Source organism: Electrona antarctica (genome assembly GCF_951216825.1).
Source record: "Electrona antarctica genome assembly, contig: scaffold_25, whole genome shotgun sequence".
NCBI lineage: Eukaryota > Metazoa > Chordata > Actinopteri > Myctophiformes > Myctophidae > Electrona > Electrona antarctica.
This window is the reverse complement of record NW_027637034.1, coordinates 5,404,956-5,423,520: the sequence shown is the minus strand read 5'-3', so window position 1 is coordinate 5,423,520 and position 18,565 is coordinate 5,404,956. Positions and strand designations below refer to the sequence as shown.

At 48.5% G+C, this 18,565-nt stretch overlaps 1 protein-coding gene across 1 annotated transcript in view; it reads right to left on the bottom strand.

Moving 5' to 3' along the window:
• Positions 1 to 4,608: 4,608 nt before the first annotated feature.
• Positions 4,609 to 18,565, bottom strand: part of LOC306919429 (uncharacterized protein) — a gene marked incomplete at its 3' end in the record, with an annotated part of 20,591 nt that continues 6,634 nt past the window's right edge. Inside the window, exons 8-19 of the mRNA XM_079532213.1 lie at positions 18,468 to 18,561; positions 18,300 to 18,367; positions 18,094 to 18,183; positions 17,869 to 18,000; positions 17,119 to 17,169; positions 16,051 to 16,146; positions 15,828 to 15,884; positions 15,365 to 15,484; positions 14,798 to 14,851; positions 12,479 to 12,613; positions 4,818 to 12,317; positions 4,609 to 4,689 (exon numbers count right to left, since the gene is read on the bottom strand). Of these exons, the coding sequence (XP_079388339.1) occupies positions 4,609 to 4,689; positions 4,818 to 12,317; positions 12,479 to 12,613; positions 14,798 to 14,851; positions 15,365 to 15,484; positions 15,828 to 15,884; positions 16,051 to 16,146; positions 17,119 to 17,169; positions 17,869 to 18,000; positions 18,094 to 18,183; positions 18,300 to 18,367; positions 18,468 to 18,561 (8,478 nt within the window). The remainder of the gene's footprint in view (positions 4,690 to 4,817; positions 12,318 to 12,478; positions 12,614 to 14,797; positions 14,852 to 15,364; positions 15,485 to 15,827; positions 15,885 to 16,050; positions 16,147 to 17,118; positions 17,170 to 17,868; positions 18,001 to 18,093; positions 18,184 to 18,299; positions 18,368 to 18,467; positions 18,562 to 18,565) is intronic.

The following is an 18,565-nucleotide window of genomic DNA, read 5'->3' as shown; positions in this document are numbered from 1 at the left end:
TGACTGGGAGTGACGATGGAGACCTAGAGATCCCTTGGGTCTTCCGATTTGTTCCTCAGCTGTCGTTGAGCTTTACGGTGGCAGGCTGATGGACGGTTAATGGCTGGCTGTGATGTGATGTGACTGACAGGCTGTCGGGTGGGCTTGCTGGCATGTGACTGACTGGCGGATGGGTCGTTTGGGATGCTGATGGCTGGCTTGAAGTCAACACGCAGTATATGGCATTGTGATAACTGTAGTATGAGCCAGCGCATGGTGAAAGGCAATATGGGGAACAAACTGGCCAGATGTATGGAGAACCCGGATGACTGGGAGTGACGATGGAGACCTAGAGATCCCTTGGGTCTTCCGATTTGTTCCTCAGCTGTCGTTGAGCTTTACGGTGGCAGGCTGATGGACGGTTAATGGCTGGCTGTGATGTGACTGACAGGCTGTCGGGTGGGCTTGCTGGCATGTGACTGACTGGCGGATGGGTCGTTTGGGATGCTGATGGCTGGCTTGAAGTCAACACGCAGTAGACGGCATCGTGATAACTGTAGTATGAGCCAGCGCATGGTGACAGGCAATATGGGGAACAAACTGGCCAGATGTATGGAGAACCCGGATGACTGGGAGTGACGATGGAGACCTAGAGATCCCTTGGGTCTTCCGATTTGTTCCTCAGCTGTCGTTGAGCTTTACGGTGGCAGGCTGATGGACGGTTAATGGCTGGCTGTGATGTGATGTGACTGACAGGCTGTCGGGTGGGCTTGCTGGCATGTGACTGACTGGCGGATGGGTCGTTTGGGATGCTGATGGCTGGCTTGAAGTCAACACGCAGTATATGGCATTGTGATAACTGTAGTATGAGCCAGCGCATGGTGACAGGCAATATGGGGAACAAACTGGCCAGATGTATGGAGAACCCGGATGACTGGGAGTGACGATGGAGACCTAGAGATCCCTTGGGTCTTCCGATTTGTTCCTCAGCTGTCGTTGAGCTTTACGGTGGCAGGCTGATGGACGGTTAATGGCTGGCTGTGATGTGATGTGACTGACAGGCTGTCGGGTGGGCTTGCTGGCATGTGACTGACTGGCGGATGGGTCGTTTGGGATGCTGATGGCTGGCTTGAAGTCAACACGCAGTATATGGCATTGTGATAACTGTAGTATGAGCCAGCGCATGGTGACAGGCAATATGGGGAACAAACTGGCCAGATGTATGGAGAACCCGGATGACTGGGAGTGACGATGGAGACCTAGAGATCCCTTGGGTCTTCCGATTTGTTCCTCAGCTGTCGTTGAGCTTTACGGTGGCAGGCTGATGGACGGTTAATGGCTGGCTGTGATGTGATGTGACTGACAGGCTGTCGGGTGGGCTTGCTGGCATGTGACTGACTGGCGGATGGGTCGTTTGGGATGCTGATGGCTGGCTTGAAGTCAACACGCAGTATACGGCATCGTGATAACTGTAGTATGAGCCAGCGCATGGTGACAGGCAATATGGGGAACAAACTGGCCAGATGTATGGAGAACCCGGATGACTGGGAGTGACGATGGAGACCTAGAGATCCCTTGGGTCTTCCGATTTGTTCCTCAGCTGTCGTTGAGCTTTACGGTGGCAGGCTGATGGACGGTTAATGGCTGGCTGTGATGTGATGTGACTGACAGGCTGTCGGGTGGGCTTGCTGGCATGTGACTGACTGGCGGATGGGTCGTTTGGGATGCTGATGGCTGGCTTGAAGTCAACACGCAGTATATGGCAGCGCATGGTGAAAGGCAATATGGGGAACAAACTGGCCAGATGTATGGAGAACCCGGATGACTGGGAGTGACGATGGAGACCTAGAGATCCCTTGGGTCTTCCGATTTGTTCCTCAGCTGTCGTTGAGCTTTACGGTGGCAGGCTGATGGACGGTTAATGGCTGGCTGTGATGTGATGTGACTGACAGGCTGTCGGGTGGGCTTGCTGGCATGTGACTGACTGGCGGATGGGTCGTTTGGGATGCTGATGGCTGGCTTGAAGTCAACACGCAGTATATGGCATTGTGATAACTGTAGTATGAGCCAGCGCATGGTGAAAGGCAATATGGGGAACAAACTGGCCAGATGTATGGAGAACCCGGATGACTGGGAGTGACGATGGAGACCTAGAGATCCCTTGGGTCTTCCGATTTGTTCCTCAGCTGTCGTTGAGCTTTACGGTGGCAGGCTGATGGACGGTTAATGGCTGGCTGTGATGTGATGTGACTGACAGGCTGTCGGGTGGGCTTGCTGGCATGTGACTGACTGGCGGATGGGTCGTTTGGGATGCTGATGGCTGGCTTGAAGTCAACACGCAGTATACGGCATCGTGATAACTGTAGTATGAGCCAGCGCATGGTGAAAGGCAATATGGGGAACAAACTGGCCAGATGTATGGAGAACCCGGATGACTGGGAGTGACGATGGAGACCTAGAGATCCCTTGGGTCTTCCGATTTGTTCCTCAGCTGTCGTTGAGCTTTACGGTGGCAGGCTGATGGACGGTTAATGGCTGGCTGTGATGTGATGTGACTGACAGGCTGTCGGGTGGGCTTGCTGGCATGTGACTGACTGGCGGATGGGTCGTTTGGGATGCTGATGGCTGGCTTGAAGTCAACACGCAGTATATGGCAGCGCATGGTGAAAGGCAATATGGGGAACAAACTGGCCAGATGTATGGAGAACCCGGATGACTGGGAGTGACGATGGAGACCTAGAGATCCCTTGGGTCTTCCGATTTGTTCCTCAGCTGTCGTTGAGCTTTACGGTGGCAGGCTGATGGACGGTTAATGGCTGGCTGTGATGTGATGTGACTGACAGGCTGTCGGGTGGGCTTGCTGGCATGTGACTGACTGGCGGATGGGTCGTTTGGGATGCTGATGGCTGGCTTGAAGTCAACACGCAGTATATGGCATTGTGATAACTGTAGTATGAGCCAGCGCATGGTGAAAGGCAATATGGGGAACAAACTGGCCAGATGTATGGAGAACCCGGATGACTGGGAGTGACGATGGAGACCTAGAGATCCCTTGGGTCTTCCGATTTGTTCCTCAGCTGTCGTTGAGCTTTACGGTGGCAGGCTGATGGACGGTTAATGGCTGGCTGTGATGTGATGTGACTGACAGGCTGTCGGGTGGGCTTGCTGGCATGTGACTGACTGGCGGATGGGTCGTTTGGGATGCTGATGGCTGGCTTGAAGTCAACACGCAGTATATGGCATTGTGATAACTGTAGTATGAGCCAGCGCATGGTGAAAGGCAATATGGGGAACAAACTGGCCAGATGTATGGAGAACCCGGATGACTGGGAGTGACGATGGAGACCTAGAGATCCCTTGGGTCTTCCGATTTGTTCCTCAGCTGTCGTTGAGCTTTACGGTGGCAGGCTGATGGACGGTTAATGGCTGGCTGTGATGTGATGTGACTGACAGGCTGTCGGGTGGGCTTGCTGGCATGTGACTGACTGGCGGATGGGTCGTTTGGGATGCTGATGGCTGGCTTGAAGTCAACACGCAGTATATGGCATTGTGATAACTGTAGTATGAGCCAGCGCATGGTGACAGGCAATATGGGGAACAAACTGGCCAGATGTATGGAGAACCCGGATGACTGGGAGTGACGATGGAGACCTAGAGATCCCTTGGGTCTTCCGATTTGTTCCTCAGCTGTCGTTGAGCTTTACGGTGGCAGGCTGATGGACGGTTAATGGCTGGCTGTGATGTGATGTGACTGACAGGCTGTCGGGTGGGCTTGCTGGCATGTGACTGACTGGCGGATGGGTCGTTTGGGATGCTGATGGCTGGCTTGAAGTCAACACGCAGTATACGGCATCGTGATAACTGTAGTATGAGCCAGCGCATGGTGACAGGCAATATGGGGAACAAACTGGCCAGATGTATGGAGAACCCGGATGACTGGGAGTGACGATGGAGACCTAGAGATCCCTTGGGTCTTCCGATTTGTTCCTCAGCTGTCGTTGAGCTTTACGGTGGCAGGCTGATGGACGGTTAATGGCTGGCTGTGATGTGATGTGACTGACAGGCTGTCGGGTGGGCTTGCTGGCATGTGACTGACTGGCGGATGGGTCGTTTGGGATGCTGATGGCTGGCTTGAAGTCAACACGCAGTATATGGCAGCGCATGGTGAAAGGCAATATGGGGAACAAACTGGCCAGATGTATGGAGAACCCGGATGACTGGGAGTGACGATGGAGACCTAGAGATCCCTTGGGTCTTCCGATTTGTTCCTCAGCTGTCGTTGAGCTTTACGGTGGCAGGCTGATGGACGGTTAATGGCTGGCTGTGATGTGATGTGACTGACAGGCTGTCGGGTGGGCTTGCTGGCATGTGACTGACTGGCGGATGGGTCGTTTGGGATGCTGATGGCTGGCTTGAAGTCAACACGCAGTATATGGCATTGTGATAACTGTAGTATGAGCCAGCGCATGGTGAAAGGCAATATGGGGAACAAACTGGCCAGATGTATGGAGAACCCGGATGACTGGGAGTGACGATGGAGACCTAGAGATCCCTTGGGTCTTCCGATTTGTTCCTCAGCTGTCGTTGAGCTTTACGGTGGCAGGCTGATGGACGGCTGATGGCTGGCTTTCATGTGACGGCTGTCGGTGGGCTTGCTGGCATGTGACTGACAGGCGAGGCGGATGGGTCATTTAGCATGCTGATGGCCGGCTTGAAGTCAACACGCAGTAGACGGCATCGTGATAACTGTAGTATGTGTGCAGTACACCCGACTGAAGGCAATACCCTGGTTGTGATATGTAGATGTGATCAATCAGGGTATTATTTTCGGTTGTTGCAGTGGAGATCAGCTGGCTGTAGCCTTTGGACTCAAACTCCTCCTTAACTAGTTTCCGGTCCGTCTTGAGCAGGTCCTCATTGAAGTCTCCACAGACAACAACAGGCTGGCAGTCCATCAAGGCCAAGGATTCCAAGAGGCGGCCAAGGTTGAGACAAAAGGCGCTTTTCCTGTATTTGGGGGGTCTGTAGACAGTGGCTATGAGCGCTTTGACTGGGGCCTCAACTCTGACGACTGCAAACTCGAGATCGGTGACATTGTGAACGGCCCTCCGGGCGTCTGCTAGAAGACTACTTCTGTAGTAGACCGCGACTCCACCTCCCCTTTCTGTAGCAATGTCCTTAGTGTTGGTGTACGACACGTGTCTGTTGCGTGCAAACACATGGTATCCCTCCAGCTCGATGCCAGGGGGAACGGAGGATCCAGTCAAATGGGTCTCTGTCATGCACAACACATCGGCGTGTCTGAATTCGTGGTGCGCTTTCACGTCCCCAATGTGCGACATTAGCCCCTGTGCGTTGTGATGCACGATGGTCAACGTCGGGCCGATGTTGTCTGCTGACTTGACAAAGTGCAACAGTGGTCTCGTCATTTGGAACGAAGCACGAGTCATGCTCTCCATTGCCGCCTTTATGTCTGGGTTGGCATAAATCTTCTTCTCGTTGAAGTCTGTGATTTTGAGCCCTTGAAGGGAGGTTGTTCGGCTCAGGGCGACATAGGCCATTCCGGGTTGAAAGATGTGCTTCAGAGACACCACTGCATAATCCATGGTCATGCCTTGCACTTTGTGGGCTGTACACCCAAAGGCAAGTTTGATGGGAAACTGCCGTCGCACCACCGTTGATTTGGTCAGTCTCTCCTCAAACCTTTCGATGTACACCAGGTCATCAGTTGGCCCTTGAATCTTCCTGCGGAACGTCCGACCTGCCGTGGGATTGTCCAGTTGGAGGCCAAGCAAATCCACAACGGTCTGCCCGTTTGCAGTGGTTGTGACAATGTTGGCTATTGTTCCAAAGGTCCCGTTTACCATCCCATCTTCAACGTCTAGATTCCTGATGACCATGACTCGCGCTCCTTCAGCAGCTTGGAAGGTTGACGGCAACTCCCTCGAGTTGCCTCTGAAGGGACAGACCAGCGGCGTCATGTCTTCGGAGTTTCCGTACTTCCGATAATCTTGAGCTTGAATCGTGGAAATCTGGGTGCCGAGCTCGGTGATGACCACATCGTTGTGGGCATCGACCTCCTTGTTTGTCGCAAAGATATGAAGGACATCACGTGGGCAGTCTTTGCTTTCAGCCACAGCCTGTGCGAGCAGACAACTGTCGTGGGCACTCAGAGCGTCCGCCTTCCCCTTTACTCTCAGCCTGTTCAAGAGTTCGGCGAAAATGAGATCATCTTTCTGACGCATGATCTCGGTAAGGTCGACCATCTGAAAATCTGCCCAGACACCTGGCACAGCCTCGTTGACAATGCAGAGCGCTTTGCTATTACCAACGGGTGGCAGCTGGTAGAAGTCTCCAACTGCGAGGACAGACATGCCACCAAAGGGTTTCCTGTTGCCCTTGATCTGCTGCAATCGCAAGTTGACAAAGTTAAAGAGCTCCTGGGAGACCATGGATATCTCATCAATGATCAAGATCTCGGCGTGGGCCAATACCCCTCTCACGTCGTCCAGTGCATTTCCAAGTGAAACATACTGTTCCTTCAAACTTCTCGGCAGCTTCAGCAAGGAGTGCAGGGTTCGTCCATTGATGTTGAAAGCCGCAGTGCCGGTAAACGCTGACAGCAGCACCAAGGGCTGGGTCATGTCTGCTTCGTTGCGATAACTGGGCAGTTGGCGGAGAATCTTGGTACCCTCCTGATAAATGCACTTGATGACATGGGATTTGCCACAGCCAGCACCCCCAGAGATGAAATAAAGAAAGGGCTCAGGGTCGTCACGCAAGACGCGCTTCAAACACCATTGACGCACGGTGTAGAAGATGGACGCTTGCGTTTCGTTGAGGCTCCGGTACATGCTCCTGACATAGTCCGGGCTCAATTCGGGAGCATCGATCACTGGCATCGCTTTACTGGCGTCGGGATGGACTTGGTATTCGGGAACCTCGTCTCGCTCTTGTCGCTCGTGGGGATCGCTGGGTTTCCGAAGGCTGATGCACTCCAAACGGTCGACCTCGACCTCTGGCGCAAAAGTGTTCCACGCATTGAAAACTGCTCCTTCTTCCGCAAGCGTGTCCAGTACCTGATCCACAATTCTCCCCCGCCCTTCATATAAGTCCTTGTTCTTATCCACAATCTCCTTCACACGGACGCGGAATCCAATCCTTGTCCTGGCAAGATCATGTTCGTAGAACTGCTCATACGTGGTATGGGTCTCGCCTTTCAGTTCCCTGTCTGCTCTGTGTGGAAAGTACAGTTTCAGCATCCCTCTGTAGTACTTCTCCTTGTTTTTCTGCTCGGAGAATCGAGTGAAGCGAATAACGGCGACTCTTTCAAGGTTGGTCCTTTTCTGAACATACCCCATGTCGTTCTGCAGGGGCAGTGCATTCTGCAATTTGCTTGTGCTGGCCAGAACCCTGTATTCGGACGCAAACTCAGCAAGACACATGTATTCGAACTCCGGCTCGTCTGGTCTGTTCAAGTACTTCTCGGGAATGCCTGACATCCACACATCTTCTGCGTCTGGGTCCATCTCCTTCAGTTTACTCATGGGCTGACTCATTCTCAGGCCATCCTCATCAGTCTGTAGGAAAATGACCTGACGCGTGCACTTTTTAAGCGGGAGACTGCATACACGCGCGACAGACTCCTGAGCGCTGACCTCTCTGTGCTGAACGTATGTGTGCATGATGTGCTTCATTTCATCCATTTCTTTGGCGTCCGGATTAGACTTGCGCGCGTCCGCAACGACTGCGCTGAGGAGCTCGGACATCTCGTGTTCCGGTTTCGCCACGTAAGCCATCATGTACTGGGCACAAGATGCATCGTCTAGTATATACTGGATGTCCATGTTGGCGTCCCACACTCGCAGCAGATGGGGATTGTACGCATTTATCCAGCACTCATCAGGATGACGCCTCAGGTGAACTTGCGGTACAGTGCTAAGGTCAAAGACAAATTGCAGATACCGCCCCCGAGTAAGGTTGCATTTCTTGAGCAGTTCTGGCAAATCCCTGAATGAGGCTTCAGGGTCATTGAGCATGTCTCTCAGTGGTGCCAGCTTTTCCTTGGCCTCCTTTTGTTTCAATGTCTCTTTCCGCGAGCCTTTTCGCCTTTTGCCTTTAGCTTTCTGGCCACTGCCGCTGTTGTCTTTCTGACCGTCATCGTCATCATCTGAGGACAGGAGACGAGGAAGTGCGATGATAGTTTCGTCCATGGGTAGTTTGGGGAACCCAAATCGACAAGTCACATTTCCTTTCTTGCATGACCTGGAGTGGTTCCGGCTGTGAACTTGAACTTCAGACACGATTTTGTGGAGCTCGGGGTCTGCATACTGGTCAGGCATCCTGCAACTGACGTACTTGTTTATGAAGTCGTCAACACCAGGATCCTCAGCATCTGGTGCATTCTTGACCCAAACCATCATGTGTATGTGGGGGCTACCACGAGCCTGGAACTCCACGCGATAGAAGTAATCCTCCACTTTACCGACTGGATGTGCAGGCGACAGCAAAAAAGCGACGGCTGCGTCCACTCTCTTTTCAAACAATCGCATGAGAGTGACAGGGTTGCTCCGGAGAATGTCGCATTTTGCAACCCAGTCTAGCTCTGAGAAGTCCCCTTGTTCACCTTGTTGTGCTTTGATGGCCTTAATGACTTCTGGCCACCTCATCTCCGCGGCACTCAATGTGATGAACCAGTTGGGCTTTCCGAGCTGTCTGCACATAGCGTGGAGATCTTTAAGCGCTCTGCTCCAGAACGCCGGAGTGCCTCTGAGGGGCTGCATGAAGCGCGTCGCATCCCTGTTACGGACGAGCTTCACTACCTCGTTTTTGTCCTGAAGCATTTTGTTTGACAGCGTTCTTCCGTCCCTGGTATATCTTTTCCCCTTCCGCGTCTGGATGGACATGCTGTTGGTAGCCTGCTGCGTTTCTGTCACAAACTGCGCAAAGAAGAGGTAGGTTTGGTCGGTGGCAAAGCGGGTATCGACAGAAAGGAGCCTCGCATTGAAGTACCTACTTGGGGACAATTTGATGTCTCTGACCTCATCTAATGTATTCTCTCCGGTTGAGAACTGCACGGGAAAGGCCATGCTTTCAAGCTTGGGGACGGTGAAAATACCCACAGGTCTGTTTCCTTGGGCTGGAGCGATGCTGAATACCCCCTCACCGTACGATAGGATTTCCTGTGCGATGTCAGGAGGCTGCATGCAAGAGTCAAAGATCAGACCGGGTCTAAGTTCCTCCTGTTCGCTAGACTGCTGTTCGCTAGACTGCTGTTCGCTAGACGGCTGTTCACCTGTTGTGTCAGCAACAGGTGACACAGCCTCTTGCGCATCTTCCTCATCGACTGACAGTTCATCCTGGAGGCGGTCAAACGTGGCATTATCATTAATGACTATGTCACGGTATTCCGGATGAGTCACTTTCAGTTTCCTCAGTGCCGCCAGCACATCTGTCATGTTCACCGTGTGGAAGTGCTGATATCCCTTGTACTTGATGTTCCGCTTCAGCTTAACCTGCAACAGCTGGTCTTCATGTCTGGACCTCGGCAGAGCATTAACCGTGGCTTCCACTTCCGACGGTACACACACAACTGGACCATGCACTGCCCTTTGCCGTCCTTTCGGCAACGAAATAATTTTAGCAAAGGGTATGTACTTTGCGATTAGCTGCCTTTCCAGGTAATTCAACAGTTGCAGCTCTAGGGGAATGGGTGCTGGTTCCAGCTTATTAGCAGCTGCTATGCATGGCATCCTCCCTTTTGTTAGGTTGTCGTCACAGCTGTAGCAGATATACTCCTGTTTTCTCTCATTTGCAACGTCACACGGGGCTGAGCATTCACAGTCACATATGTGCACATACTTGGCTGTCAAGCAAGCAGTTACCAGGTGTGGGTTTAATTTGAGGTACTTTGCCCTGTTGCACCATAGGACCTGATTGCCGAACAAAACTCTGTGGCACACCGTACACACAAATGTGGGCCCTAATTTAATCCGTTCTCGGAATTTCGACATGTGAACTTTCATAAGAGCTTCCATTTCACGTAGAGACTGGCGGTTTGCAATATGTATGGATTTCCTCTTTAGTCTCATAGCACACTGCAACTTGTGGTGGATACGGAGTATAGTATCTGCTGCGAGTCTCTCCATCTTGTTCTTGGTGCACAGTTGTATATGGCGCCGCCTGAATTCAGCTTCATTGTGATATCTTTGATGGTGCTTCTGTTTGTGTGATTCACGGAAAACAGCATCGGTGCTCCATCTGTTGTTCTGCTTCTTTTTGCGTGATTCACGGAAAACCGCATCGGTGCTCCATCTGTTGTTCTGCTTCCGTTTGCGTGATTCACGGAAAACAGCATCGGTGCTCCATCTGTTGTTCTGCTTCTTTTTGTGTGATTCACGGAAAACAGCATCGGTGCGCCATCTATTTGTCTGCTTCTGCTGCCGTTTTTCACGAAAATCAGCATCAGTGTTCCATCTCTTTTTCCAATAGTTTTTCATGAAGGCTTTATGTGTTTCACGGAATCCAGCATCAGTGAGCCAGCGTGTGGTCCTGGATTCATTCTTGTACTCATGTTGTTTCTGCACAAGTTTCCGCTGATTCTTTATTCGCCTTTCTTTATTTAGTTTGTAAAGATGATATGCTGGAGTCTCACTGGAGCCGTGGTCAAAGAAGGGCACACTGTGAGGTGGTGCCGCTGGTGCCTCACTGGAGCCGTGGTCAAGGGAGGGCACACTGTGAGGTGGTGCCACTGGTGTCTGGTCAATTTCAAAGACAACAGGCAAGAGCTCATATGACGCATGAGTAGGACGGCCTTTGAGGACCAGGCGCAAGTGGCAGGCCAAGTCAGTCACGTTTTGGAAAGTCAACATAATTGCTTTTCCTCCAGATATTGGCATACCCCAGTCATTTCTTGAGTGTGAATCAAACAATCCGTAGCGTCCTGATCTGTCCCGAAACACTGCAAAGCATTCAGGATGAACCATCAACACTGCATGGGTGAGATCATTTGACAGGCACTGCAGCTGTTTGGCAAGGGAGTAATTCTTTCCTTTTGTTTTGTTCAAGGGACCAACTTTCAGGTCTGACATGTCCATGCGAACGGTGTAAACACTGTTCTCGCCGAAGACCCGATTTGGCAACTGCTCCATGGTCAAGAGATCTGACTGATGCGTATTGTCCAAATGCAGATGCTGTATTGTGTCTTCGTAGAGAACATCTCCCTGGACAAGCACTTTGTCAAGGCAGGCCGTGTCAAAACCAACTCCCTCATTGTGGTAGGCAAGAAAGGTGAGAGCCATGCAGGTGCACTGAGTGTTTGACCTCTCTGACTCAGGATTGGTGCGTATGTCACCTTGACACATAGTGGCACTCACCAATTGTGGTGCTCGCTGCAGACCCTGCTTTGCATGCCACCTGTTGCTCCGCACTGTTGGTACTGCTGCTCTAATTGTCACATGTGTTGACGGTGCAGGAGTCTTGCTGGAGACATGGTCGATTGCTGCAGTAGCTGGTGTGCTTGTCACACTTGTTGACGTTGCAGTAATCTCGCTGGAGCCATGGTCGATTGTTGCAGGAGCTTGCGCACGTGTCACATTTGTTGACGGTCCAGGAGCGTCGCTGGAGTGATGGTCAAATGAAACAGGCACAAACTCATACCGCGCTAAAGGAGAACGCTCTTTGAAAAGCATGTCAAAGTGGCGGACCAAACCACTCAGATCTTGGAACGTCAGTAGAATAGCTTTTCCTTCAGGCATCGGCAAACCTGTCGCAGATCTCGAATGGGAGTCAAAAACGCCATAACGTCCTGATGTGTCACGGAACACTGCAAAGCATTCGGGACTTACAATCAGGAAAGCACGGGTGACCTCTTGCGACAGGCACTTCAGTTCCTGCTCCAGAAACAGCATATCCTTAGGTATGTTAGTGTGGTGTTTGGCTGATGGGTTCACATAACCAACTTTCACATACCACATATTGACACTGTAGAAATTGCTCTCAACGACAACCTGTTTTGGCATCTCCTCTATGGTCAGATTCCTGAACGTAAGCTTTGCTTCATGGTTTTCCACAAAAAGGTGGCGTATATTGTCTTTGTAGAGATCATCTCCCTGATAAAGCACTTTGTCAAGGGAGGATGTGTCGAAACGCACTCCATCAGTGTGGAAAGCCAGAAAGGTGAGCGCCATGCAGGTGCACTGACTGTTCAACTTGCCTAGCCAAGGCTTATAGGGGTTGATGTAGGTTATGTCCGCTTGACAGATGCTTGCCCTCACTGACTGCACAGGCTGCTGACTCTGCCTCACCGCACTCTTCTCCCGACGTTCAACAGGGGACATCTGATGTAAGCAAGAGCACACAAACCGTTTCATCACCATTTGACATAGCGCCTCTTGGACAGTATAAACATTCTTAGATTTTACCAATTTATCTGGGTCAGAAAGGGAGAGAAACTTTTTAAAACGCTTCAATGTCAACATAAACATTGCATCCAAATTACCTCGCTGCCACATGGAATAGCTGGGCGACCCACATAGCTGGAAACATGGGATCGGACGGCAGCATCCATCGCATCTGAGAAGTCACGGGGAAAAGACACAGGATCTGGTCGGATGGAACACTCAGCCAAGTCCACCTGTGGAGCAAAGTACGTCAAATCATACACATCAATGATAATGGTAATATAATATTGGCTGCATGTTAGCATGCATGTTAGCATGTTGACATGCTAATTCTAACATGCTGATGCTAACATGCTAATGCTAACATGCTAAGGCAAAAATTATAATGCTAACATGCTAACATGATAATGCTAACATGTGCTAATGTGCTAACATGCTAATGTTAACATGCTAATGCTAACATGCTAGTGCTAACATGCCAATGCTAACATACTAACATTACCATGCAAACATGCTAATGCTAACATGCTAACATGCTAGCATGCTAATGCTAACATACTATCTAACATGCTAACATGGTAACATGCTAGTGCTAACATGCTAGTGCTATCATGCTAACATGCTAGTGCTATCATGCTAACATGCTAATGCTAACATGCTAATGCCAACATGCTAGCATGATAATGCTAACATAATAATGCTAACATGCTAATGCTAGCATGCATGATAACATGCTAGTGCTAACATGCATGCTAACATGCTAATGCTAGCATGCATGATAACATGCTAGTGCTAACATGCTAGTGCTAACATGCTAATGATAACGTGCATGATAACATGCTAGTGCTAACATGCTAATGCTAACATGCTAATGCTAACATGCTAACAAGCTAATGCTAACATGCTAACATGCTAATGCTAACATGTACTAATGTGCTAACATGCTAATGCCAACATGCTAACATGATAATGCTAACATAATAATGCTAACATGCTAATGCTAACATGCTAGTGCTAACATGCTAGTGCTAGTGCTAACATGCTAATGATAACGTGCATGATAACATGCTAGTGCTAACATGCTAATGATAACGTGCATGATAACATGCTAGTGCTAACATGCTAGTGCTAACATGCTAATGCTAACATGCTAATGCTAACATGCTAATGCTAAATGCTAATGCTAACATGCGTTAATGTGCTAACATGCTAATGCTAACATGTGCTAACGTGCTAATGCTAACATGCTAACATGCTAATGCTATCCTGCTAATGCTAACATGCTAGTGCTAGCATGCTAACATGCTAGTGCTATCATGCTAACATGCTAATGCTAACATGCTAATGCCAACATGCTAGCATGATAATGCTAACATAATAATGCTAACATGCTAATGCCAACATGCTAATGCCAACATGCTAATGCCAACATGCTAATGCCAACATGCTAATGCCAACATGCTAATGCCAACATGCTAATGCCAACATGCTAGCATGATAATGCTAACATAATAATGCTAACATGCTAATGCTAACATGCTAACATGCTAGCATGATAATGCTAACATAATAATGCTAACATAATAATGCTAACATGCTAGTGCTAACATGCTAACAAGCTAATGCTAACATGCTAGTGCTAACATGCTAACATGCTAACATGTGCTAACATGCTAATGCTAACATGTGCTAACGTGCTAATGTTAACATGCTAACATGCTAATGCTAACATGCTAACATGCTAACAAGCTAATGCTAACATGTTAACATGCTAATGCTAACATGTGCTAATGTGCTAACATGCTAATGCTAACATGTGCTAACGTGCTAATGCTAACATGCTAACATGCTAACATGCTAGTGCCAACATGCTAATGCTAACATGCCAATGCTAACATGCTAACATGCTAACAAGCTAATGTGCCAACATGTGCTAATGTGCCAACATGTTAATGCTAACATGCTAATGCTAACATCCCAACATGCTAGCATGCTAGCATTCTAACATGAAGACAGAGGGGGCGGGGCTTAAGCAAAAAGTACAGCTCATTCCCATTGGTGGTTATAGCTGTGTAAAGGCCAGCCAATAGGAATACAGAGGGGGCGGGGCTTAAGCAAGTACAGCTCCGTTCCTATTGGTGGTCTACATCTATGGACCAAATTGCGAGCCTGTAGCATGTTGCAAACCAAAGTTATGGCTCTGTAAAGGCCGGCCAATAGGAAGACAGAGTGCGTGCATGTGTATGTGTGTGCGTGTGCGCGCGTGTGTGAGAGGTGGTCAACTTGACCTTGAATCATTAACAAAGTATAATTTTCACCTGGGCTACTCTATGCAAACGCAACAACTGATTAGAGTGCCACTCACTTCAGACAAGTGTGATTTTGTTTTTACATAACTATGATAAAACATGACAAACCTGCTGCTCCCGAACGAGCCCCCTTGTAGTAGACTGCACACTAGGCTGGCTCGTCTGTAATGAGAAATAAGACATGCAGTTTGATGTATAAAAGTAAATAACTAAATAAAAATATATGTTGTTCAGACATACTAACAGAACGACAGGCATTAGTCCCACAACATGCGTTGTCGATTGCAACTAACCCGTGGCTACTGACATGCGTGGTAGGTAAAAACTAACATGTATCAGGTTAAAAATGTGTCTGCACCTTTGTTAAATTGACACGCACACACTCCTCTCTCTCTCCCTAATTAATTAGTCTCATGTCCTGCAGCTGCGTCTAGTTTCTCCTGGCGGATCCTGCCGGGAGCTGCCTATGCCATAGAAAGCATAGATGAGTTCCAGTCTAGGTTAAAACTAACCCGTGGCCCCCGACATGCGTGGCAGGTTCAAACTAACCCGTGGCTTCCTGTGAGGTTAGGTTTAGGGGTTGGGGTAGGGTCGTCAGACTTATGCCTGTCGGGCTGTTAGTACGTCGGACCAAACACATGCAACCGTCACAGTTACAGGTTACAAACTCCTTACTGTGGCAACAGGTGAACGAGCTGGTCTGCTGATCTGACGGCTGACAATAACTCTCGGAGACACGCTTCTGACGGGCAGTGGTGTCACTGGAGAGGTGGAGGGCGATGGCCTACGACTGACCTGTAATACAAACGGAGCTAATGATGCAGGTGTAGTTTCAGACTCATTTAGCATTTGCAGATTGTGGAATAGTTGTAATACACATACACATAATACATACACATACACATAATAGTTGTAATACACGACACTAGCTAAAAAGCAACACAACCATTGAAGACAAAAGTGAGGACGCATATTGTGATTGGCCATAATGACATGATGAATGATGATGGATGATTAGAGCGCCCTTCACTTCACAGAAGTGAGATTTTGTGTTTGTTGAACTATGATACAACAATGATAAAACATGACTGTGGCTAAAACTAAACAGTGTCGGAGTTACAGGTTACAAACTCCTTACCGTGGCAACGGGTGAATGAGGCACTCTCACCTCGCGGTGTGATGTCCTAGGACTGACCTGTGTATACAAACAGAGCTAATGATGCATAGTCAAACATTGTCCAATACATTTATAATGTCAAACAGTGGACACTGCAAACCCTGTGTGTACCTTTTACTTATTTAGATGAGTGTACATTAAAACACAAAGACGCAAAACAATGTAAACTTTTCAATGAAATTACCTTTCCACCTGATGGAGCAGCCACATTCATTGCATCCAAGATGCTAGGGCTAAACCAGACAGGGTTGAGTGGGATGGAACTCTCTGGCAAGTCCACCTGTGGATGAAAAGAGAAAGGAAATGTGACCATGCATTAAATCATACACCGCAATAATACTGTTGTCAAATGGAAACCTTCTATGTCAAAGAAAACCTATTTCTGAATACATGGAAATCTGTGTTGCAACAGGTCCAACGTAGTGGTTGTCACAACCTATTTCTAATACACTCCATTGGTTAACCCATTTTGGGGAGGAACCCCTTTTGGTGTTAGCATTATGTTATGCTTTAGCTATTGAAAAATAGCAGCTCTACAAGCTCATAGCGCTATGAGCTTGTAGGTCTGCTATTTTTGAAAAATCGAAGAACGACTGACATAGAAACATAGCTTTTTCAGAAAACTGTCAGGATGTAGAAGACACTTTTAGAATCTGATCTCAGGTCACAATGGGTTAAACACATGCATACAGGGATTAAAGCAAGGTTGGTGTGATATGGCCTGTTGCACATTGGCACATTGTCAACCCAAGCGTTTCAATTCCATGGTGGCTTGCAACTACATGTGTCTACTTGCAATCATTTGGTTGCAAGGCGTTGCCTGGCGACCCATTGGTGTGGTTTGGAGTTTAGGATTAGATCAACCCTCCAGCCTTTAATTAAACACTAGACTACATCTGTGTAACATTTGTGCTTTGGCTATTCAAAAATAGCAGATCTACAAGCTCATATTGTCTTACATCTGTGACACCGTACGAGCTTGCAGCTCTTTTCCCACTCATCTCAACTGGTTATAGTACCGAGTCGTACATATCAAGGCAGGAATCACACCTGCTTTAATGAGGTACTGTGGTCAGGTATTGTTGATCAATGTTAAGATAAGGAAACCTTTGGAACATTCAGTACGTAAGTAAGTGTGTACTGCCAACACAGGCAGATACAGTATTGTTCATCATGGGGTGTGCCCACTGAACTGGGCAGGTCTTCCCCACCATAAAACAATACAGGGTTTCAGTGGTTAAAGATGACAAACCTGCTGCTGCTGCTGCTGCTGCTGCGACCAAGGAACGGTAGGCTGGTTGGTCTGAAAGGAGAAATGCAGGTTGATGAGCACAAAGTAAACTAGAACTGCACTCTGTCGAGTGCCTACTTGCTTGTTGCACACAAGTAAGTGCGCAAGCAGAGCGCAAGTACTGTCGACCGCTGGTGACTTATATGTCGATCAGTGTCGGGTGGATTAAAGGAAATGCCTCTATGTATATGTAATTTGTAAGTTGATTAGCGTTATACTGTGGTTACTTGCCCCGTTTGATGCGTATGTATCGTAGCAGCATATGACGTCAGGGTATAACTAGCTCTCAATGATGACGTAATAAAGATGTGGATTAAAGGACCCAATGCCAGGGTGTAATTGGTTTTTGATGTTGACGATATGTTTTAGTGTCGGGAGGATTAAAGGTAATGCCCCTATGTATACATGTATGTAATCTGACACCACTGCCATATCAAGCACAAGTAGTCATTACGTCATACGCTGGCACGGCGCATACATATCAAATGGCGACATACGCATCGAAGCACTGGACTAAAACTATTACTTGTGCGCTCTGCTTGTGCAAGTAACTAATATGATAACAGAGTATCCCTTGTCACAAACCAATAAGGGGCAGCAGTGACTCAGGGATACAGTAGCTAGTTAATGTCAAAGTGTCCTTGAGCAAGACTCTGAAATGCTCCATTTACGATATTTACCATGAAGCAGTGACACGATTCGACTACTTACAGCAGCAGCTGAGCGGGGTACGTGCACTTCTTTGCTGACAAGAGACCTGGGATACACGCTTCTGACAGGTGCTGGTGGCAACACAGCTACAGACTTGCGTTGTGGGCAAGGTGATGTCCTCCTAGCACTGGCCTGTGCATAGAAACAGAGGAAAACGTTTACAGGCTGGAAAATAGGAACTCCGCCATCTTAGATTTTACTCATTCAGATTTAAAATGCTCGGACCTGGTCTGCTCTCAGCTGCAGTTGTTCGTGAACAGCAGACGACAGCAGCTGTGCAAGGATTGGCATACCACCGTCATCGCTCAAGTGTACCTGACAGACATAAGACACATTCAGATAAATATTTCAATTACCCTCTATCTGATATGAATTTTTGCATTCATATGATCGGCAAATAATGCAGATTCTCCACATGACATTCCACTTACGTTGTCTCTGCACCACAAGTCCAGTTGTGTGAGCGGGAATGCCTCTACTGCACTGATGTAACGGACACCTTTTAAATAAAATAAACATGATGTAGTAATCATAATACAGTATTGCATGGATCAGCGTAAACAGACATAAGCGGTTGGGTATGCATTCTTATTATTTACCGCAGAAGGCCGCCGTGCGCTGGAATTCCTGACGCAAACACATTTCCTGTTCAACGTCCACATTCAGACGGGGAGGGAAGTCCAGAACACAGACCTGA